This window comes from Coffea arabica, chromosome 8e (assembly GCF_036785885.1).
Source record: "Coffea arabica cultivar ET-39 chromosome 8e, Coffea Arabica ET-39 HiFi, whole genome shotgun sequence".
NCBI lineage: Eukaryota > Viridiplantae > Streptophyta > Magnoliopsida > Gentianales > Rubiaceae > Coffea > Coffea arabica.
This window is the reverse complement of record NC_092324.1, coordinates 48292564-48312852: the sequence shown is the minus strand read 5'-3', so window position 1 is coordinate 48312852 and position 20289 is coordinate 48292564. Positions and strand designations below refer to the sequence as shown.

The 20289-nt window shown below is 36.9% G+C and overlaps 5 protein-coding genes across 10 annotated transcripts; 2 read left to right on the top strand and 3 right to left on the bottom strand.

Annotated features, from left to right (window-relative positions):
- Positions 1-361: 361 nt before the first annotated feature.
- Positions 362-4019, bottom strand: LOC113704232 (GTP-binding protein YPTM2). Of its 4 annotated transcripts, XM_027225998.2 has the most exons (9): positions 3805-4017; positions 2975-3259; positions 2498-2570; positions 1899-1946; positions 1764-1811; positions 1314-1385; positions 1063-1218; positions 778-881; positions 362-669 (listed from the first exon to the last, which is right to left on the bottom strand). In XM_027225998.2, exons 2-9 carry the CDS (start codon positions 3088-3090, stop codon positions 573-575), a joined length of 714 nt encoding a protein of 237 aa, XP_027081799.1. In that variant the 5' UTR covers positions 3091-3259; positions 3805-4017; the 3' UTR covers positions 362-572. The 4 variants fall into 4 exon arrangements, with proteins under 4 accessions (XP_027081799.1, XP_071917552.1, XP_027081800.1 ...); XM_072061451.1 differs by lacking the exon at positions 1764-1811 and having other exon boundaries at positions 3805-4019; XM_027225999.2 differs by lacking the exon at positions 2975-3259 and having other exon boundaries at positions 3805-4015.
- Positions 4020-5237: 1218 nt separating this feature from the next.
- On the top strand, positions 5238-8016 carry LOC113705079 (uncharacterized). The gene is made up of 2 exons (XM_027226960.2): positions 5238-5746; positions 7386-8016. The coding sequence occupies exons 1-2, from the start codon at positions 5482-5484 to the stop codon at positions 7616-7618; spliced, it is 498 nt and encodes a 165-aa protein (XP_027082761.2). The 5' UTR covers positions 5238-5481; the 3' UTR covers positions 7619-8016.
- LOC113704094 (monooxygenase 2) lies at positions 7790-10403 on the bottom strand. Of its 2 annotated transcripts, XM_027225750.2 has the most exons (6): positions 10039-10403; positions 9759-9905; positions 9447-9512; positions 9193-9355; positions 8879-9107; positions 7790-8570 (listed from the first exon to the last, which is right to left on the bottom strand). In XM_027225750.2, exons 1-6 carry the CDS (start codon positions 10311-10313, stop codon positions 8056-8058), a joined length of 1395 nt encoding a protein of 464 aa, XP_027081551.1. In that variant the 5' UTR covers positions 10314-10403; the 3' UTR covers positions 7790-8055. The 2 variants fall into 2 exon arrangements, with proteins under 2 accessions (XP_027081551.1, XP_071917805.1); XM_072061704.1 differs by lacking the exon at positions 10039-10403 and having other exon boundaries at positions 9447-9545; positions 9759-9899.
- A 981-nt stretch (positions 10404-11384) lies between these two features.
- LOC113702982 (uncharacterized) lies at positions 11385-14469 on the bottom strand. 2 transcript variants are annotated; one of them, XM_027224181.2, is made up of 8 exons: positions 14247-14469; positions 14073-14144; positions 13224-13496; positions 12657-12768; positions 12474-12567; positions 12199-12379; positions 12040-12109; positions 11385-11906 (listed from the first exon to the last, which is right to left on the bottom strand). In XM_027224181.2, exons 1-8 carry the CDS (start codon positions 14396-14398, stop codon positions 11562-11564), a joined length of 1299 nt encoding a protein of 432 aa, XP_027079982.2. In that variant the 5' UTR covers positions 14399-14469; the 3' UTR covers positions 11385-11561. The 2 variants fall into 2 exon arrangements, with proteins under 2 accessions (XP_027079982.2, XP_027079983.2); XM_027224182.2 differs by having other exon boundaries at positions 13224-13481; positions 14247-14466.
- A 3131-nt stretch (positions 14470-17600) lies between these two features.
- Positions 17601-19889, top strand: LOC113703491 (2-oxoglutarate-dependent dioxygenase 21, chloroplastic-like). The gene is made up of 3 exons (XM_027224869.2): positions 17601-17832; positions 17976-18232; positions 19013-19889. The coding sequence occupies exons 1-3, from the start codon at positions 17725-17727 to the stop codon at positions 19575-19577; spliced, it is 930 nt and encodes a 309-aa protein (XP_027080670.2). The 5' UTR covers positions 17601-17724; the 3' UTR covers positions 19578-19889.
- The last annotated feature ends 400 nt before the right edge of the window (positions 19890-20289 follow it).

Here is a 20289-nt window from a genome sequence, read left to right as displayed (position 1 = left end):
CCTTGCATCAACATTAAGATGTCTTCCTTTCACATTTCAGTATTGACCCGATAACTAACTCCTTGTGGCTCGATGTATCCATGTCAGTTGCACTAAGATCTTTGACCTAAGCTCATCAGCATGAACATATTTTTTTAACGATTGAAATGACTCATTTCCTCGAATCAATTTGGTAAAATGGGAAAAATTTAAAACGAAAGAGGACGATATGATGACTAGACATCAAAATAGCGGAGGCAAGAAACGGTGTCTGCATGAACAAGCTGGTTTAAGGGGCATTTACTGTCGATGCAAGTAAAAAGAGGATGATTATGCAGTAATGTAACAACTTCAATTACGAGATTTGCAAAGGAGGCCAAGGTAATGAAAGTAAATATTGCTATTAACCAATATTTTCCTAATTTGTACAAATGTTTACTTTAACATCAAATACAGTAAAAAGAATGAATGTTTTAGCATAGTTCTGAAACAACAATATCAAATAAGCAATCCTGCGAACGGCGAGTAATTTTACACCCCATGGAGAACACAAGCATAGGCTTCATCATCATCAGTTAATCCAACTATTTTCTTCAGGTGGAGCAGCAACCAGACTTTTGGTTTACAGGCTGTCCTCGAATTTGTACGGTAGGTGGTCGGGCATTGTTCATTGCGGGTTGGCTTGCCATCCTAAAAAACCATTAAGAGAGCCACAAGGAATTACATATGCGATTAAGATTTACTGATCAATGAAACCGAAAACTATTGATTTTTCTAACGCACAACAACATTCAGTACCTATTCTTGATCTCGGCAGCCATTGCCATAAAAGCCTGTTCAACATTGGTGGAACTTTTTGCACTTGTTTCCATGAAAGGAATCCCAATTTCGTCTGCAAAAGCCTGAAAAACGAGAGGAGAGTATATGCAACATTAGCACAACTGATCCAAAAGAAACCTGAGAGTTAGATTATTTGGTACCACAGTATTAAGCAAAAACACGTCCCAGAACTTTCCACCATATAAGAAACTATCCTATCAAAAGTATCAAAAGTTCTACATTACAGGGTTCAGTATGATGTACCTTGGCTGTATCATATGCCACTACCCTTTGAGATTCAAGATCACATTTGTTCCCAACCAAAAGCTTGTTTACATTCTCACTTGCATATCGGTCAATTTCATTCAGCCATTGCTTTACGTTATTAAAGCTTTCTTGATCGGTGACATCATAAACCACCTGCATAAGTGCAAACAGGAACTTGTAAATCACTGCAAGGACACGGTAAAAAAAGAGCAACACATATTGCAACTTCTCAGAAATAAGTTACTCACAATGATACCATGAGCGCCACGATAATAGCTGCTTGTAATTGTCCTAAAACGTTCTTGCCCAGCAGTGTCCCACTGAACCACAGAGGGGGTAAAAGGCATCAGATGAGAAAGGAAGCTAAAACCAAAGGGGGAAGAAAGTTCTACGGAAGTAAAAAGCCACACATTTGGAGTCTAATACCAAAAAGATAACCAGATAACCAAAAAGGCATCAGATGAGAAAGGAAGCTAAAACCAAAGGGGGAAGAAAGTTCTACGGAAGTAAAAAGCCAGACATTTGGAGTCTAATACCAAAAAGATAACCGGATAAATTCTTCATCAACTGTAATCAAGTTATTTTCCTCATTTCGCATCGTCTTCTTTACCATCATACTAATATAATCATTAAATATCTAGATGTGATAAGAACAACAATATCTTTCAAACATAAGAAACAGTTGTTTAGATACTCACAATTTGGAGTTTAATGGTTTTCCCATCCTGCTCTACTGTGCGGATTTTCTACAAGGTGAAGGAAAAGGAACTATAAACCACACTGACATCTGACAAGAAAGCCAAGCAAAACAATAAGGCAGGCCGACTACTTACAAAATCCACCCCGATGGTACTAATATAACTCTCCAGATATGAATCATCCTGAAAACAAAGACAACTTGTGTTAGCAGCAACATAGAGAAACATTTCTCTTGTTTGAGTGGCAAAATTATGACAGACAACCTAATGTTTTTGAAATATCAAAAATGCTGTGCAAAAACGGCAGTTATTTTTTCCATCACAAAAAGAATTTAACTGTCTTTATCTATTTCATAACTCTTGTTTCATATTTAGCTCCGGATTTTTTGGTATGAAAACTTATAGGCTATACAATCTATAAAGTCGGCTCACAAGAAAATGACATTTTTTATACGCAGTCAGCACTAATCAGTAGCCCATGGATTTCCAGAGTTAGCCAACAGCACATAACCAAGCAAGCACCCATTCCCCGACTGAAATGGTGAAAACCAAAAAAGGAGGATGCTATCCACCTAGCTATTATGAACAATTTGTCTCTCTTAACTGTTTCATGTGCCAACAAAGCAACAGAAAATTGGACAAAAAACTAGATTTAAGGAGGAAGAAAGAAGCAACAGATTCAAAAATCTGACACAGAGAAAGCATTTGAACCACATGAAAAATGAAGAACTTACAGCAAACCTCAAGAGCAGACATGATTTGCCAACGCCAGAGTCTCCAATGAGCAAAAGCTTAAAAAGATAGTCGCTGAAACATGAAAGTTATGGTAAGTAGTCAACTTAAGGTTCTAGAAAGAAAAAAAATCCAACTTTTGAAAAAAACATTTCCACCTCATATGAAAAGTACAAGAAAATATTAGCCAATAATTTCACATATTATTAAATATGCCATCCAGAAATCTCATATACTAGATAGTATCAAGCGAGAAAGCTCATCAACTACAGAAATTTTCAATGTCTTTCAGTATCACGTGAGTGGCACAAGCAACATGATGATTACTACTGGTTTAAGTGCATCAAATTGCATATAGTTCTGAGGTCTAGGCCTATGCAGCAATACGATTTTCTTCTCCCTGAACAGAAATGATCCTTACACTACCATCACTTATATCATCATGAATAACCAAGTTGAAATGGCAAGAAACATGTTACATGAAATTAGAAGGCCAATCTGATATGTGATCAACATCTTCACCACCAGTGAAGCTTGCAGCATGATTAATGACAACTGACAAAGAAAAAAGTCTCATAACAGCACACAGTTTCATTGGTAAACAAATCAACCTTAAGTTATAATTCCAACTGCTACAGCCTAGACCAACTAGTTACCAAAAGGACAAGATCGACATCCACCTCTCAACCAGGCAGAGATTATATTCTAGTTGTCGTTTCAGCCACAATCACAAAGTTCCAAATGCTTGAAATTTGCTGTTTCTCCTAACACAACTAACAACGATAAGGAAAGGCATCGATACCAAAGCTGAATAAATTAACGGAAACTATTTCATCCATAATCCGGTTAGATTAACACGGTTAGATTCAAACAATATCTCAACATATTTGAAAATAGAACCTATGTGATCATACATATCAATCAATTATTCAGCTCAATATTTTAGTACTCTCTTTGTCCAATCAGGAATTTAATTACAGTTATTGCAACAATTTTCTAGGTTCAGATTCTAAGAACTATAAAAAAGATCCTCATCCTTGTCAAAACGATCTAGTTCTCGGATCAACCAACATCAGCAGAAAAAAATAGATCCCCAATCCCTTATCTGAAAGCATGTATCATCAACCAACCAAGGAATACTCGTTCAAGAGGTTATAGAGAAAAATCACAACGGATCTAAATGAACTATTAAATCTATCACCAAAATCTAAAAGGGTTCCGAGAATGAACGTCAAAATTCAATCTTGAATTCAGAATTCAAAAGGGTCTAAAATTTTGACCCAACAAAAGAATATCAGAAAAAACTTACTATTCTGGATTCATTATGACGCTATATGGACAAAAAGAATTCCGGGATCGATACTTTCACGAAGAGATAAGAGAGGAGCCAAAAGGGTAGATGGGTTTTTGCGTTTCCCGGCGAGAATTTAACGGGAGCTTCGTACACGTCGTCTCAGAGAAGGATTGGAAGAGAGAGTTGTGAAAGGAAGAGAATGGGGAAATGAGAGAGAGGAGGATTTGTCTTAGTATTAAAAGGAGGCTAAATTGCACGTACTGTGGAGATGGGGAAATGACGTGGCAAATTCATGGGGTGCTCTAAACGTGTCAAGCACTTGTCAGCCAATTACGATTTTGGGATTTGGGGTTTGGCCCATTTTATAATTTTTGTCTTTTAAATTTTTTTTGGTAAGAAGATTTTCATTTAAGTTTGATCAAATTGTATTAGTACAGTACAATGATTAATTAAGGTGATGGTTTATGTGGAAGAAACACAATGAGAAGTTTCATGTTTGGTCGTGCACCATACTTCTCTTACATTTTTCGATAAATTATGATAGAGAGTCAGTTAGACACTTTATTTTTTTAGTAAAGAAAAAAAAGATTTGAGTGGATTCGACTTTGATTAACACTATAGTTCAGAATATATTCTCGAAATCATATCAATAAATATACGACATTTTTTGTAAAAAAAATGATCTGTTCTTATCAATTGACTAAACTTATCAATTGAGTAAACTTGTGTTGGTCTAATCAAACACTTGTACGTTAATTTTTTTTTTTTCTTTGGATATTGCTTTAGTATCACAGCTGCCTACATCACAATTCACATACATGCCATACTTTATGGATCTTCCCATCAAAAGTTATATACTGATACTTTGTTGTGTTAATATTTATACTTATTATTAGTATCTCTATTTGTGGCGTTAGAGCACACGTTTTATAATGCAATTACTAATGAGAATTGAAAAATTGCAATTGTGGAGGCCCTAAATCCGCGATAGTCCAGTTTCTAGTTTGTAGAATATGTGCTTGCAGTCTGGAATTGTGTTGCAGCAGAAAAGTGCCACAAAGCATTTGCAATTCAATTAACTACTACTAGTTTAGCCTGTTAAGAGCTGAAACAAGAAAAATTCGCAGACATTTCTTTTCTAATTCGCAGAAGCAATTGAGCACCAAGTAAAAATAAACTTCTCCTGACCACTTTATTAGAAACCAATATCTAAAATTCCGTAGTTTGAATTGAAGAGAGCAGTGTGACCAATTGAAAGTTGTATCGGTTCTGATAGACATTCTGCTTTGTGGGTTTTATATACTTTGTAAGTCTAATTGCAAACTCCACGAAGTTTTGTTCAAATCGGCTTCCAAGAAGAATGCAAAAAGAGTTCAATTCGGCAAGCTTATCAATTACTACTAACTATTATAAGTAGTCTTTTTGACCAGCCAAAAGTCGCCGACATTTCTCAACCCTGTCCGCGTGAAATCGCGGAGTCCAAATAATCGGCCAAAGATTCTTCCCTCTCGACAGCCGACTCTTTCCTGGACGCCACGGAGGCACAAACGAGGAAACTCCCCGTCTTTCCCAGCTCTTTCCTTCCCTCCAACGTTTTAGTCTTTGTGATTCCAACTTTTGTAGTTTGTTCTGTCCGACAAAATAATCCAAGAAACCCACAAACATCTCATCATCATCATCATCATCATCAATATGTATCGCTCGTCGAGCGCCGCGCGGGTCTCTGACGAGTTCTTTTCTAATTCTTCATCATCATCAGCAGCTGGAGCTATGTCCTCCACGAATCCTAAGCCAGCAACAACCACTTCAGATTTGGACCATTTGCCGAGTTACAATCCCATGTCCCACCTTGCCAAGAAAGAAAAAAGTCGTTTAAGATCTGCTGAAAATTCTATTCATCTCATCCCGGTTTTGCTAGTGCTCTGTGCCATCGTTTTGTGGTTTTTTTCTAGCCCTGGTAATTCATTTTACCCATTTCTCAGCTACCCTTTTGATCAATGTACTTAATATTGTTTTTTTTTTTCTTATTTTTCGGTAGCATGGAATTTCTCATTCTTTATGACGATCCCATTTGCTCTGTTCTTGGTTCTGCTAAGTTTTTCTTTTGTGAAATGGAGAGTGATTTGTTTCTTTGAATTCCTAAAATTTATAGCTGGGTGATCAGGCGGGGGATTTAAGGATATCAAGATCAATAAGAGTTGACTTGAAGGTGATGTCCAATATTTGTGTATGGCTAAATCCAACGGCGGAGGAAAGAGAATCTGAACCTAAAAGACTACCACTCCGCTTAGAAGTGAAAGCTTTTGTCATCTAGAGACTAGGATCAATTATCTAGGACTCTGAATGTGGATACTGGGAAAAAATATTTAATGACTTAGATGTGGTTCATTTTTTTAGTGCTGAAGTCGAAGGAAATTTGATTAAGTAACATAAGAAGATAGCTTGATAAAATTACTGCACTATGTCAACATATGGTGCTAAAGAAAGACGAAACTGCAGGACTACAAGCAATTCTCCTGCGGAGAATAATACTAACAGAGACTTTCAGCAGAGCAGAGCTCAACATGGAAGAGAACTCGTGTATCAGATCTTAAGTACTCAAGGCTGTGTAATTCAAGCTGCCATTGTAATTGTGATCGGGTGAAAAAGAAAACAAAAAAGGGATCTTGGATTTTTTGGTGAAATTATGCCTTTTGTTTAACACCTCTGATATTTTTCTGTATAACTATGTACCAAAAATTGTATCTTTATAGTGGGTAGTGAGGTATTTGAAACAATTCCAGTAGAGGCAAAACCTTTACTTATCATGAACATTACTGATGCTGTATGCAATGGGTTTTTTGTTATCATTCTTGTTTGTTGATATCCTACAGATAGAATGGAGTTCTCACTCTTCCTTCTTATCATTGATAATATTTTCTGCTGGACACTATTCAGGCATAAATTTGATCCCCAATTTTTAAGTGTCTTTTGTTCTCTGTTGTTTCGCAGCTAGTAATTTTAGTCAAGTTTTACGATGATCTTCTGGACCTGGAGTATTCCAGAGGTAGCGAAAAGACAATAATCAAAATATGTGTGCCTATAATCACATGGGGGCGTTTTTGAACTGCTGTTTTCTGCCTTCTTAGTAACATTATGTTGTTTGTCTTTGAACATCTCATCAATTCAATATATGAGCGTTGGTTGGGATGGCAAGATTGTTGGATGCAAGTGCATTATGTGATGATGGCGGAGAAAGTGCTGGACCACTAAAACTTTAGTTGATTGAAAGTTTATTGTGTTCCCTGGTGGCATCTACTGTTTTTTTGCAATGTAGAAGGGATTCTCTATGAAACATGTCCTAAATTCTATTTTCAAAAAAATGATATATTTGGTGTAAGATTGCTGGTATATGTGGTATTCTTGTGCACAAACCGAACTAAGTTTCTCTAAGTTATGTAGTCCACACTTGTTCCCGTTTTGTGTGTCAATACTAAAGAATTTGTTGACTGAGACTAGATATGAATTTCAGCTTATTTATTTGTTCCTCATGACTCATCTTAAGATAAAGAAGCCTCAATGGGATTCGGAGTTTTGATTTATACTCTGTACTGCAGTTGATTTGGTGAATAAAAGTGATTCCGTTGTTGCCAGAATCGAAAGTTCATTGATTAAGAGTGGAGTTGATCGTGGCCATGGAAAGAGTAGCTTGGAATCCACCTTGAAGCAGGAAGATTTAAATCCAGCTAACCAATCTACAGAAGGCGTAGATCCAGTTAATCAATCTGCTGATGATGAAGTTCTGGATAACCAATCTACAGGTTCAGCAGAGCACAATATTATTAGATAGCATGGAAAAGTCTCACTGCTTCTCTGCATCGATCAACATGTCTTATGGTCCAGTACGAAGAATTATTTTGACATTTACAGTGGATGCTTTCTGTTACTTTGTTCCTGAACTCTACTCTATTTAGGCTTTTTTTGAAAGACAAATGTAAATGCTCTCAGTAGCACACGTCCATTTATTGCCTCCGAAGAGGAGGAGATCTTGCTTCCTATTATTCTTTCAGACCTTCAAGAGATACAGGTCTGTATTTAACTTTCAAGTTGTGGAAGGCATTACAGTATTTTGATTATTTCTATAAAAGCATGCTAAAGAAAATATTTTTGTGGCAGCTTAAGCTATGTATTGTATCTTTACATTTGAGATACGATGATGAGAAGAATTCTGTTCTATCTTGTGCACTATTTCAAGCCCCATCCAAATTTCGCCACCTCTTGCATGTTTCAGTTAGTTAATAGAGGCTCAAATTCAAAATTCGTGTGTTCCAGCACTGGTCCAAGACTAACTAGCTTAGGGATAACAATGTTGTTCCTCACGAAGCACCACAGAGGATCATCCCACTGCAATAGAGTCCCCACAACATTTGCTCGTATGGTTAATGGGAACACACGACCCCAGCGCTCATCTTGATAAGACCTGAATGCTTCTTCGATGGACATGGCTTCTGATTTGACAGCCTCTGCAAGCTTTTTAGCCAGAACCACTGCATCCTCTAATGCACAGCATGCTCCTTGTCCAAGGTTGGGTGTCATTGGGTGCCATGCATCGCCGACCAGCACAACCTTTCCTGTTGACGCTGGAGGACTTGCCACTGGCCATAGCCATCTGTCTACCAATGGAGTTCTTATGATTGTGTCATCAGGGGTAAGATCTATTATGTTCAACAAATCTGCTGGCCAATTTCTAACTAATTCATTAGTTTGCTGCCTCAGCAGAGATGTATCAGTGATCTTTGGACCTGCACATGTACAAATGAAACAACTAAAGCAATTTTTGAGAAAAGACTGGTTGTCCCTAAAAACTGGAGAATTTGCTAAGTTGAGTATCTCAAGAGCATTTGTTTTATACTAAATCTTTATTTCAATCTGATTTAGGGGATCATTAGTTTCAAAACAGAACAAGTGTGCACTCAGCATTTTAGCGCAGGGCACCGCTAGACTAGACAAATCAGCATCCTGCTTGATGATCAGAACTTCATTTTGTAAAGAATTAGCAACTTGACTGATAAACTGAGAATAACCATGTGTAGTTGTGTACACAGTATACCTGGAGATGAGCTGTTGAAGCAGACAAACCAGTAGACCTTAGTTGAAGAAACTGGGACATATGCAGCGCGTATTCCTTTCCCATAGATATAGTTGACTCTGGGATTAAATGGCTGCCCTTCAGGAAAATATCCTAGGCCACGAAAAGCACAATGACCAACGTATTTGGGCTCTGGAAATCCCATCCACTTCGCCACTGGAGACCCGATTCCATCACAGGCGATCACCACCTGGTGAAATGTCAGACCTTTGGATACTGTAGGACGAATAAGGGATGCAGCAATTTCAAGAAAAGAAGGACGCAAGTCAAGCTACCTTTGCAGATAACTCGCTACCATCCTGAAGTTGCAACTTTGTTTCTCCATTTTCCTCTCTTTGGATATTCACCAGCCTTGAGGAGAAAGAAACGGAATCTGATGGTAGCTGATTTGCTAGTGTTTCTAGTAAAATTCTCCTCTCCACTGCGCGGACCTCTTGACTGCTTCATCTTAATTTAATCAGTAAATTAAACCAGTGAAAGATTGTGCAACGAAATACTCGGTGGAATCAAAGTGGAAGCCAAGAAGCACCTTTCATCTTCATCCTTGAAATTGAAGGACCGCATTTCGTTTCCATCTTCTGACTTTATCACCATCCTGTAACGCTAGTTACAGGAAAAAGTTACTAATCTGCAACAAGACCCTTGAAAGAGTAAAGAATGATTACATGATTTTTCCGGTGTCAAGATTGAAGAACTTGATTTTTTAAACATGTGTCTTCATGGTTTGTTATTGCATTGCTGAATAGTGAATCGTTCATTCAATATACAACAGAAATGACACATTTGCAAAAGTTCTTAAGAAGGTATGTATACAAGTATCAAGTGATGCAAATAAATATACCCTTGAATTTCAAGAAATTGGGTCCTGAGTTCATTCCCAACTCCAATTGCATCCAACACACTCCATCCATTCTTGAACAAGGTTAGTGAAGTTCCTCCAGTTCGCAAGGACTCAGCCTGCTCAAGTACCCTGGACTTAATTCCAAGCCTACTCACCCCAAAAAAAAAGCAAAAAAGAATCTCAGACAAAAACAATAGCAATCATAAGTACTTTACATTGTACAGATCACGAGCAGTTGTCCACTTGTGCTATTTTATTTTCGAATAGAATTAAAGAGAACCTTTGAAGTGAAACGGCGGTGGCGAGGCCGGCAATCCCTGCTCCGATAATAACTATGTCTTCTTTCTTAGCATCAGCTTGAGCTTTAATGCTGAAAGGAGAAGTTCTGGATTTGGGTGTAATAGACCTACTAGTATTATTGATTTGGGCAGCTTCAAACCAAGACTGGTTTGCAGGAAGACGATGGAGGCATTGGAATGAATGACGAAAGGAAATTGACGACTTGACAAGAAGTAAATGAGGAGAAGAGGCAGAGGTTGATGCCGCCATTGCCATGATTTGATTCTTGGAGAAGCGTTAGATTTGGTTGCTATGAAATGAAATGGTATGAAAAATGATCAGACTTTTTTTTTTTCCCCGGGAAGACGATTATTTTGAACCTCAAGCTGTTTTATTGATTTACTTAATTTTTGTGGTCTATTTTATTAGCGCAAAATTGCATGGGAATATGTGGACGTGTCAAAATAAGCACTTTTAGCTTTTTCAGTCCCTCTTTTACCCCTCAAGAAGTAGTGGTGTCTTTTTCACTATGGTCCTTGAGAATACAACGTTGTGGCAATTCAATCCTTCAACTATCTAAAGTTATCAATTTTTCCTGAAAAGTTTACATATTAAAGTTGCAAGGGTTGGGTTGATTTAGCCCCTTAGACAGTGCTGATTGAAAGGATTCCACTAGAAAATAATGATATTAGCCATTAGGGAAGCTTTTTAAGTGAGTTCATCCAACATTTCACGCTAATAGAACAAAAATAATGTATAAGGGAAAGATAATTTGTGAATATTGAAAAGCGTGTGAACATGACTGTCTAAAGAATGACGAATTTAGATGTTCAATGAAGTAGATAAAAAAGTGTAATCAAATACAATTTACCTTGAGGTGGTAATGAAAAGGTAGAGAAAAAGACAATTTCTTCATGCTATCAGATTAGTCTCTTTCACTTTTTTAATTACACGTTTTTAGTTTCATATGCTAAACTAGAAAAACAAAAGAAGAAAGAAATGGAGTAACTTGCTATGTTATCTATCTTTTTGGTGTTCAATTGCACTGAAAAATAGTGCAAAAAGGGCCATGAGTGACGTGAGGTTGTATTGATTTTACAGAGTCAGTAGTTTTCGTTGTTTCTGGTAGTAGGGAGAGTACTTTCCATCTTGTTCTCTTTTCCCCTCATTGAAGATGAAAAAAGTGGAGCTTTAAAAGGGAGAAAACAGGAAAAGGCCCCAACAAAACTTCTGCACAAAGTATGACAAAGATTGGGGATCAATTCTGCATGCCTCTGAACCGAGTGTGTAATGTGAGAAAATTGGTTCAGTGACGGAGATAAAAGATCAAGATGAGTACAACGCTACTAGGTTGTAAATATGTCAATAATCTCGCATTATATAATACCTGTTGCTAAATGCTAACCTCCCAAACAGTCATGATACAAGAAAGAATATGACAAAAACAGCACGATGTTTCCTTCTAGTTTCCTCGTTCTGGGCTTCGACGTATGAGCAAAAGACATAACGACTTTATCTGATCAATCAATTTGCTCGAGACAAATTATTTGCATTATCTTGCAAAGCGGGTAGCTGGGCTAGCCAAGGAAGGAGCTTAGCATGGACTAACTCAGGTCTGTCATCATGAGGACAATGTCCAACTCCTTCCAGAACAAAAAGACTTACGTTTGGTACTTGACCAGGTAAGGAGGAGAAATACTTGCCAACAGGTCCATCAATAGGGGTGAATGGGTCTTCATCACCCCAAAGCACCAGGATAGGTAGAGTAAGTTTTGGGATCAACTGAACTGGACTTGGACCCGGTGGTCCAGTGACAACTGAAACAAAAGCATCGAGTGCCCCTTCATCATCTGCTGGTTCCCTAATTATCTGCAACAATTTGAGGGGGGGAAGAAAAATCATGCATTTGTCAGTATTATGATGGATTTAGCGAACTGCAATAGAAAGTTGCGAGGAAGAGCACAATGGTCACGAGAGGAATGGATTGACATTAATCAGTTACCTCTACCAGGTCATCATCCACAGATTCCTTATTTCCATAGATTGACGTTAAGATGTTCCTAATATTATCTCTGCATCAAACATGACGTGTTAAAGCTTTATGATCAGGCAGCCCCAATTACGGGATCACAGAAAACATCAATTTATGTGGTACTAGTACCTTTGTTTGACTTTATCAAAAAGAAAAGCGGCAATCCTTCTCTGATTCAGTAAGAAGTCGAAAAACCAAAGTAGAGGTAACAACAGCTTGATTCTCCAATCATCAACAATGGCTTTGTTGTTCATGCCACCAGCACAATTTAGTAGAACAAGCCCTCGAATCAAGGACCAACTACTAGACTCTATTGAAATAAGAAGTAAACCAGAAACATTTTCAATCAATACAGGGGAGCATAATACTTCCTTTTTTCAAGTACAGGCATAAGCTAAACATACCGGCAGCAGCAATTAGACAAGCAAGACTTCCAACTGAGTTCCCGATTAGTACCGTTGGCCTTTGAATAATTTCATTCACAAAATCCAATATCAACTGTTTGAGCAGAATTACTACATCTGTGAGTAGTAAATACTAGTAAATTGCTGATAGACATACATTAAACAAACCATTCAAGAGTTCACCTGACTCCAACCTTCCGTTGAGTAAGCAAAGCCGGTAGGTTTATCAGAAGCACCAAAGCCAAGAAGGTCGATAGCATAAACAGTATAACTTCTAGACAATATTGCTATGTTCCTGAAAGAAAATCAATTAATTGTGATGCTTTGTAGAAAAATATCAGATGACTTGAGCATACAATCCATCTACATGAAGCATACAATCTTCGAAAAGGAAAAATATGTGCAAATGCAGAAGGAAAGGATAGGATAGGACATGACAGGACTTCAGCAAGGGCAACTAAAGAAGGAAAATGTGTAGAATAATGAAAAAAGAAAATACCAACCTTTAAGATCAGAAAAATCTGATGTAAGAGGTTTTCAAAATCTTTATCAAATGAAAGGAATGAACAAGATCTCCTACGCAACACACGGATAATGTGAATACTTTGCTTAAAGCGATAAGAACCACAGAAAAATAGGTACTACATAATCATAGGGCCCCAGAACAAAAATGCTCTATAGTATTGTTCTTAGATTCAGAATGTAGATTGAATGCAACATAAAGTTTGTAATAAAAAATTTGATGGATACTTGCGCCAATGAGCAACGGAAGCCCCGAACCCATGAACTAGAAGTAAAGGGGGAGCAGCAGGCGAGGTTTTTCCATCGCCTGCCTGATAATGCAAGTAGTTGATTTTGTGGCCTCTCCATAGCCAGCTTCTGCTTATTGCCTTTATGTCACTTACATCCAACGATAACACGTTATCCTCTTCCTCTGATACGACTGTGGCAGGAGCTGCAGAGGAGGACCTAACGGGTTGGATGGTCCAGACCGTAACATGCTTGCGCCTGTGATGACAATGCCTATTATTTCAGGAAATTCACTTGAGGATGCTCTAAAGATTTTATAGACATCTCAGTATACATAAGAGTGTAATTTCATCTAACATCTGGTTGAAATAAAACAACTTAAAAGCTGATTATCAGTTTGTAACCTGTACAATAGCATTCAGAAGCTTAAGGTATGAATTCTGATTGCACCTACGATAGCCTCTTTTTTAATGTATGCATTTACCTGGTCTATATTATTGGACCACTTACTTTAGAACTAGTAAATCTTTGCAGAAAGAGGGATTTAAAAGAGTCTAAACAACAAATCAAGATTTGCAATGTAGGTACAATAAGATATGCCAATTTGGGAGAATCTAAATCTCACGCTGACGTCTAAAACGAGTACAATACTAAATAACGCAGAAGGAGTTGTTAGCATTTGATTATTTAAACTGATTTTGAATTATAATTTTGAAAATTATCACTAGCTGCTATGATAATCATGTCGTATTGCCACATTGAATATTTCGTACTCTTGAAAACATGCAAATAAAAAAATCTAAAAAAGATGATTAAGTAATGCAATTATTAAATTAGACTACTATTTACCTTTGGATTAGTGAAGTTCCTCCACTTCGCAAGGACTCAGCCTGTACAAGTACCTTGGACCGAATTCCAAGCCTAACTTACAAGAAAACAAAATCTCATGAAAAACTTGAATAAAAATCCTGAAAAGTTATCAAAATTCTACCCCAAAGAAAAAGCAGTTGGATTAAGGAGAACCTTTTGAGTGTGATGGCGGTGGCTAGGCCAGCAATCCCGGCACCGACTGAAAGTATATCTTCCTTCTTGAAATCAGCTGGGACTCTAATGCTGAATAGGGAAGTGGGCTTGAGAAGTAAACAGGGAGAAGCGGCAGAGGTGGATAACGCCATTACTATTGACTGATTTTTGGAGTGGTCTTGGATTTAGATTTATTTCCTCAGGGGATATTTTCCCGGGAAGATGTGATTATTTTAAACCAGAAGCTCTTTTAGTAGCAAATTACACGGTTACCCACTAAATTTTTTGAATAGTTGAGTTCTGTTTACTTAACTTTTAAAAGTAGGTATTTTACCTATTAAACTATCAAAATTATAAATTCTGAACAATTCTATCGGTTCCTAGTTCCTACCATCAAGTCTATTTTCACCGCTCCTCTGTCTTGTGACTCTTATGAGTAGGGTGCATTCGAATCAAATTAAACTCGAATAATGCTCGACTCAAGATAAAATAACTAAGTTCGAGTTCGAGCTCGATCTCGAACTCGAGTTTAATTAAATCTAATCAATTCAAATCAAGTTCAATCGAGCCTATTCAAGCTCAATTAAGCCTAATCAAGCTAAAGTAATAAAAATTAATATTTTACATATAATTTTAAATAAAAGATATTATTAACATTTTACAATAATAAAAATTAAAATACATATTAGAAAAAAACTTAATTATGCTCGTTTAGCTTTCGAGTGTAAAATATTAAATCTTAAACTCGACTCGCTGCTTCTATCAAGCAGCTTGAGCTCAAGGTGAGTTGCTGATTGAGTAGCTTGCGAGATCGAGTCAAGCTATTCGATTCAGCATCAACCCTACTTACAAGTCCTAAGGTCTGGAGACTTGATCGTAGAAATATACGATATTAAAAAATTTACACTTTTTTATAATTTAGTGAATAAATACATACTTTTAAAAGATGAGTGGCTGAAACTCTACTATCCAAAAAATTCAATGGATAGCCGAGTAATTTGTTCCACTTTTAGTTGTTTATTTGTTTAATTTTCGCGGTCCACTTCACGAGTCACTTTTTTTTTTTTTTTTTGACGGAGAGGGTATCCGGACCATCGGCTAAACCGGACTCGACTAATCCCCCACCGGCTCGGGAGGAGAGGCCTCACCCCCCAAACACGATAACCATGGGACTCGACCCCTGATGGGAATGGACAACAGCTCCTTAGGAGGCGTGCTGTGACCAATCGAGCTGCCCAGCTAGTGGAAAGTTTCAATTGTGGAATCACCGAAAAAAAAATCAACTGGACATGCTAACGTGTCAATTGTTACCCTTAAAATGTAGTATTTTTTTATTATAGTCCTTGAAAAAATACAACAATGATGTCTTGTCAATTAAAAGGTTAAATATTAAAAGTTTCAATTATTTTCACAAATAATTTGTGTCGTACATATCTTTTGTTCTTTCTTGTAAAGTTCTATCTTATAAATTTTAAATTGACGAAGATCCAATGACTGAAAAATGATTCAATGATTGAAACACGCACTTCTGTGTGCAAATTTGTTATCAAGGCCAAGATTAAAATGATCCAATGGTTGAAAACACCCTTAGTGGCTGAAAAAAGAGTAATATGCACCTTCAATTTGTTGCCAAAATTTTTTTTTTTTGGATTTGGGGGGGGGGGGGGGGGGGGGGGGGGGGGGGAGGGGGGGGTGGGGTTTCGTTGTACTTCAAGCTCTTTATTTTGGTTAGTATCTTCTTCCTGGTTAAAGAGGTAATCCCATTTCCATCACCATGTTATAATTCACTTTAGCTGCCATTACAAAAATAACAGCAGTTAGCTAACGTGAAACAAAGGAAACAATGTACATGATATCCAACTTATTGTTCAATACCATATTCGAAAAATAAACAAGATAAGAAACAGATTTAAAGACTGAGAAAAATAATCTTGCAAATTAAACAAGGCTGTTGGCGGTCTATTATCAAGAGATCCGCATACCAACAAAATTTTTCCATGTGTTATTGCTATCCAAACTTATTGCTCGAGCAAAGCAAATATCTCTTATTTCCATCCATAAACCCAAGGAACTCATTACCAATCGTGGGATATGCCAAAGAAGGCAACTGTTTATGCTACCTAACGCTAAAGGAAAATTATTAAGAGAGAGAAATAAACAAATAAAAATAAAAATAAAGGTGGCCCTGCACATTCCATCTGTTAATCCATTTCCATATATTAACAAGGGTTAATTCCACTTTGTCCCCCCAAACTTTGGACGATTACCCACTTCAGTCCCTAAACTTCAAAATGGGACACTTAAGTCTCTAAACTTATAAATACCTCCCAATTAAGGAAATTTGTTGACAGAATCCTGAATGTCATTAGTGGTTGAAGTGTCCCATTTTATAAGTTTAGGGATTCAAGTATCTCATTTTATAAGTTTAGGGACTTAAGTGTCCCAATTTATAAGTTTTAGGGACTTAAGTGTCCCATTTTGAAGTTTAGAGACTGAAGTGGGTAATCGTCCAAAGTTTGGGGGGACAAAGTGGAATTAACCCTATTAACAACCCCGTCACACTTGCTAATTTACTATGTTTTGTTTTGTTAACGATGTCAGAGCTTATTCACTTACTTTTCGATCTTTCTTTTAATAAATAAACCAAGGGCTTTTCCTAATTAATTGCTAGACACTCGTTTGTATACTTAAATCAGATCTAACTTATCATGTGAATATACAGTTAATGATTGCATCTATATAAATTTTTTAATTTAACTTTGCCTTTCCAAAAAATTAATACTTGAACTCTATTTGATCACTTGATAGATGTACTCATAATTTAAAAAACACAAATTGTATATTCTACTAGCTAGTTTGAAGGCTGTTGGTGCCATATTTACGGCAACAAAAATTTGAGGCCAAAAGCGTAAAGTAAATTTCTCTTCGAAAACTACGGTCCACCTAATAAGGTTGGCCAGAGGACTGTTAAAGATTAAAAAGGACTATTTTCAGATCCATGGCGGACGGATGCACCCATTTTTGGATGAAAGATACAAAATCATGTGGTTTTGTGATATCTGTATCCAAAGCCTGTCATGATGAATTGAAGAATTGTTGTAATGGCATGTTACGCGTGGAGAAGTTTCTTGAGAGGTTGAGGCCCGTTGTTCTTTTAAATATCCTTCTCCTTTTTTTTCGAAGATGATAATTGTTGTATAACCAAATTTATCATACATTAGGGAAGAGAACGGATCTAAAGATGTTTAAGAATAATTCGGAGGAAACTAAATATTGGTGACCACTTTTTTAAGCGAAGTCACTTTTTTTAACGTGGCAAATTGGTCCTTGCCTCCCACCCCACCAAGTTTTTAAAGCTTTGGTGGTGGCTACCAACCGTTTTTAAATATCCTTCTACGCTGTACGTTGTTTGTATCAAGGTACTAGTTCTTCTCTGAGTTGCAGCAAAGCTGCATTTTCATATCTTCGATAGCAAACCATGGAACTGCCTATGGTTGACGTTTCCCTCCTTGGCCAAGATTCTAACGAGAAATCTATAGTCATCAAGCAGATTCAAGAAGCTTGCCAAACTTGGGGCGCTTTTCACGTAATATCTCTCACACTGGAATATTACTCCCTTGTTGGCTGCACTTATCCAGACGAGCAAAAGTGCAAAACAAAGAAGACATCGCTTAAGCTTATTTTTCTTTATTAAATGTTCTACATTTTGAGTTCACTATTTTTTTTCAGGTTATTAATCATGGGGTATCCGAAGCAGTCATACAAGCCGCCATGGAAGTGAACAGAAACTTCTTTGACTTGCCAGAGATGATGAAAAAGGAGATATTGGAGCTTGGTTCGAGGGACATGTTCAGCCCAGTAAAACTGCTTACTTTTCAACGCAGTGCTCGGGGCAGTGACCTGCTCCAAAGGGACTTAGTGAGGCTTTATGCCAATCCTTTTGAAGACTTCATTGATTTCTGGCCCACCCATCCTGCTGATTACAGGTGCGAGAATTTGTGTAATGATCGAAGTGTTTTCAGTTGATTTTGGCAAAACACTATGTATAAAATTTGAGTAAAGAAACAACTGTCATCTTTGTACATAGTGTTATAACATCGGTATAATACTAAGGCGTTGTTTCATACCAGGGCATGAATTTCAAAATTAATTATAGTGATATTTTTAATTTGGTAAAGGTTAATTGGAATGAGTTAATGATATGATAGACCTATTCTATGGGTTTATGATTAACTACTTTTTAGAAGTTAATCAATGATTACTTATCATGTATCTCATATTTTTAATTAAAAATAAAGAAATTTATAAAAAAAAATGCTAAAAGAAACAGAAAAAGTGGAGAAAAAATAGATGAAAAAGAAAAAAAAATGTAAAATCCATATCTGAATTTAAGTTGCCAAAACACTCTATAGATTTCAACAAAAAAATTCATTGTCATTAACTAGTTAATTATAGTCATAGTGACTGTGATTGGTGACATCTTATCCTATGGCTCCTTAAGAGTGTAATAAAAGGAAAGGGAGGGATGGATTGTATGGTACAGGGAAAAAAAATGTGAGTTCAAGATCTCTAGTTAAACAGTACTCAAGGCAGTGACCATTTGGCATCTGTCCAATAGGTCAATTGTAGAGATTATTCGAACCCCATTTCTCAATTATTAGGAAATTGAAAGTCTCAAAAGTCTTAAACCAAGTGGGGATAATTTTTACTACCTTTTACACATAATATCACATTGTAACTGGTTAGAAACTATGATGATTTGACAGGGAGAAAATGGGAAGGTACACTAAGGACGTGAGAAAATTGGGCATCACATTGTTTGGAGCCATCATGGAAAGCTTGAACTTGGGTCCAACACACCTTCAAGAAAATTTCGATAAAGGAATGCACATGGTTATAGCAAACAGTTACTCACCACCAACTCCAGAATCAAGCATCAAGATAGGTGTAGCTCCTCATTCCGATCATGGCATCATCACCATTCTCCTGCAAAGCTCACCGGGTCTTGAGGTCCTGGACATGGCTGATGGTAAATGGAAAGCTCTTCCTTGCCCAGAAGGGTCCCTTCAAGTCCTTGTTGGAGACCATCTGGAGCTATTAAGCAATGGAATATACAAAAGCGTTTTTCACCGGGCAACACTAAGTACCCGCACTACTAGGATGTCTTTAGCTAGTTTTCATAATTTTGAACTGGATGAGGTGGTTGAGCCTGCTACTGAACTGACTGCTGAAGATTGTCCTAAAAGATACGAAGGATGCAGCACAAGGGACCTCATCAAAGATATCTATTCTGGAGAAGTTGGACGTCTCATTGATAGGCTTAAAATCTGAATTACACAACTGATCATATGGTCTATCTTGAATTTAATTCACTCTTTCATGCGGCCTCAAAGATGGAGTCGAGCTACTTGAGCGGAGAAAGGAAGACAGGGCAAGCAATACTAGCCCCTCCAAACGTATTGCGAGATGGCTTCTAAAGTGTGGCTACGATTTTCTTCTGCTAAATTGTATGTCGTGCTAAGTTATATGTCGTTGGATTCTGTCTAATGTTTATAGCTGTGTGTATGACTTGTTTTTTATTTACTTTTCATGACTCCGCATCAATCTTAATTTTAAGTGTTAATAGCACTTTGCACTCCTCAACTATTTTCAAATCATACTTTGCGTCCTAAACTATATATTTTTGAGAAAATTTTTTCCCTTTTTTATGAATATTCTCTTGACGTATCTCTTAATCATTTTTTTAATTTACATATATCACATTGTTTAAAAAATATTACAGTAATTTTTTTCCCCAAAATCTCTTCAAAAAACACAATCCAAAAACAAGTTTTCGTAATTTACAATCTTGGACTTTTTCACACGTCTAGAAAATGAAGCAGAAATAAAGCCTTTTAATAAGATTTGGATTGGAGGAAAATATAGAGACAGTATAAAAGTTGAGGTTAAGAAGATCATTTTGCTAGTTACTAGCAGATGAAATCTACAATTTGTTCGAATTTAGTTCATTGTGATGGATTACAAATAATTAGAAGTTTAAAGC

What these genes read in the sequence shown, in the direction of transcription:
- LOC113704232 (XM_027225998.2), bottom strand. Translation starts at nt 3,090, where the DNA reads ATGAAACTGTGTGCTGTTATGAGACTTTTTTCTTTGTCAGTTGTCATT. An exon ending in GTACCATCGGGGTGGATTTT is followed by an intron (nt 1,812 to 1,898) that starts GTAAGTAGTCGG and finishes TTCACCTTGTAG; the next exon opens with AAAATCCGCACAGTAGAGCA. An exon ending in GCTGCCGAGATCAAGAATAG is followed by an intron (nt 670 to 777) that starts GTACTGAATGTT and finishes ATGGTTTTTTAG; the next exon opens with GATGGCAAGCCAACCCGCAA.
- LOC113703491 (XM_027224869.2), top strand. Translation starts at nt 17,725, where the DNA reads ATGGAACTGCCTATGGTTGACGTTTCCCTCCTTGGCCAAGATTCTAAC. An exon ending in AAACTTGGGGCGCTTTTCAC is followed by an intron (nt 17,833 to 17,975) that starts GTAATATCTCTC and finishes ATTTTTTTTCAG; the next exon opens with GTTATTAATCATGGGGTATC. An exon ending in ACCCATCCTGCTGATTACAG is followed by an intron (nt 18,233 to 19,012) that starts GTGCGAGAATTT and finishes ATGATTTGACAG; the next exon opens with GGAGAAAATGGGAAGGTACA.
- LOC113705079 (XM_027226960.2), top strand. Translation starts at nt 5,482, where the DNA reads ATGTATCGCTCGTCGAGCGCCGCGCGGGTCTCTGACGAGTTCTTTTCT. An exon ending in GTGGTTTTTTTCTAGCCCTG is followed by an intron (nt 5,747 to 7,385) that starts GTAATTCATTTT and finishes TCTGTACTGCAG; the next exon opens with TTGATTTGGTGAATAAAAGT.
- LOC113704094 (XM_027225750.2), bottom strand. Translation starts at nt 10,313, where the DNA reads ATGGCAATGGCGGCATCAACCTCTGCCTCTTCTCCTCATTTACTTCTT. An exon ending in CAATTTCTTGAAATTCAAGG is followed by an intron (nt 9,513 to 9,758) that starts GTATATTTATTT and finishes CTAGCGTTACAG; the next exon opens with GATGGTGATAAAGTCAGAAG. An exon ending in CTTCAACAGCTCATCTCCAG is followed by an intron (nt 8,571 to 8,878) that starts GTATACTGTGTA and finishes GTACATGTGCAG; the next exon opens with GTCCAAAGATCACTGATACA.
- LOC113702982 (XM_027224181.2), bottom strand. Translation starts at nt 14,398, where the DNA reads ATGGCGTTATCCACCTCTGCCGCTTCTCCCTGTTTACTTCTCAAGCCC. An exon ending in ACCGCCATCACACTCAAAAG is followed by an intron (nt 14,145 to 14,246) that starts GTTCTCCTTAAT and finishes CTTGTAAGTTAG; the next exon opens with GCTTGGAATTCGGTCCAAGG. An exon ending in TTGTCTAATTGCTGCTGCCG is followed by an intron (nt 12,380 to 12,473) that starts GTATGTTTAGCT and finishes TTATTTCAATAG; the next exon opens with AGTCTAGTAGTTGGTCCTTG.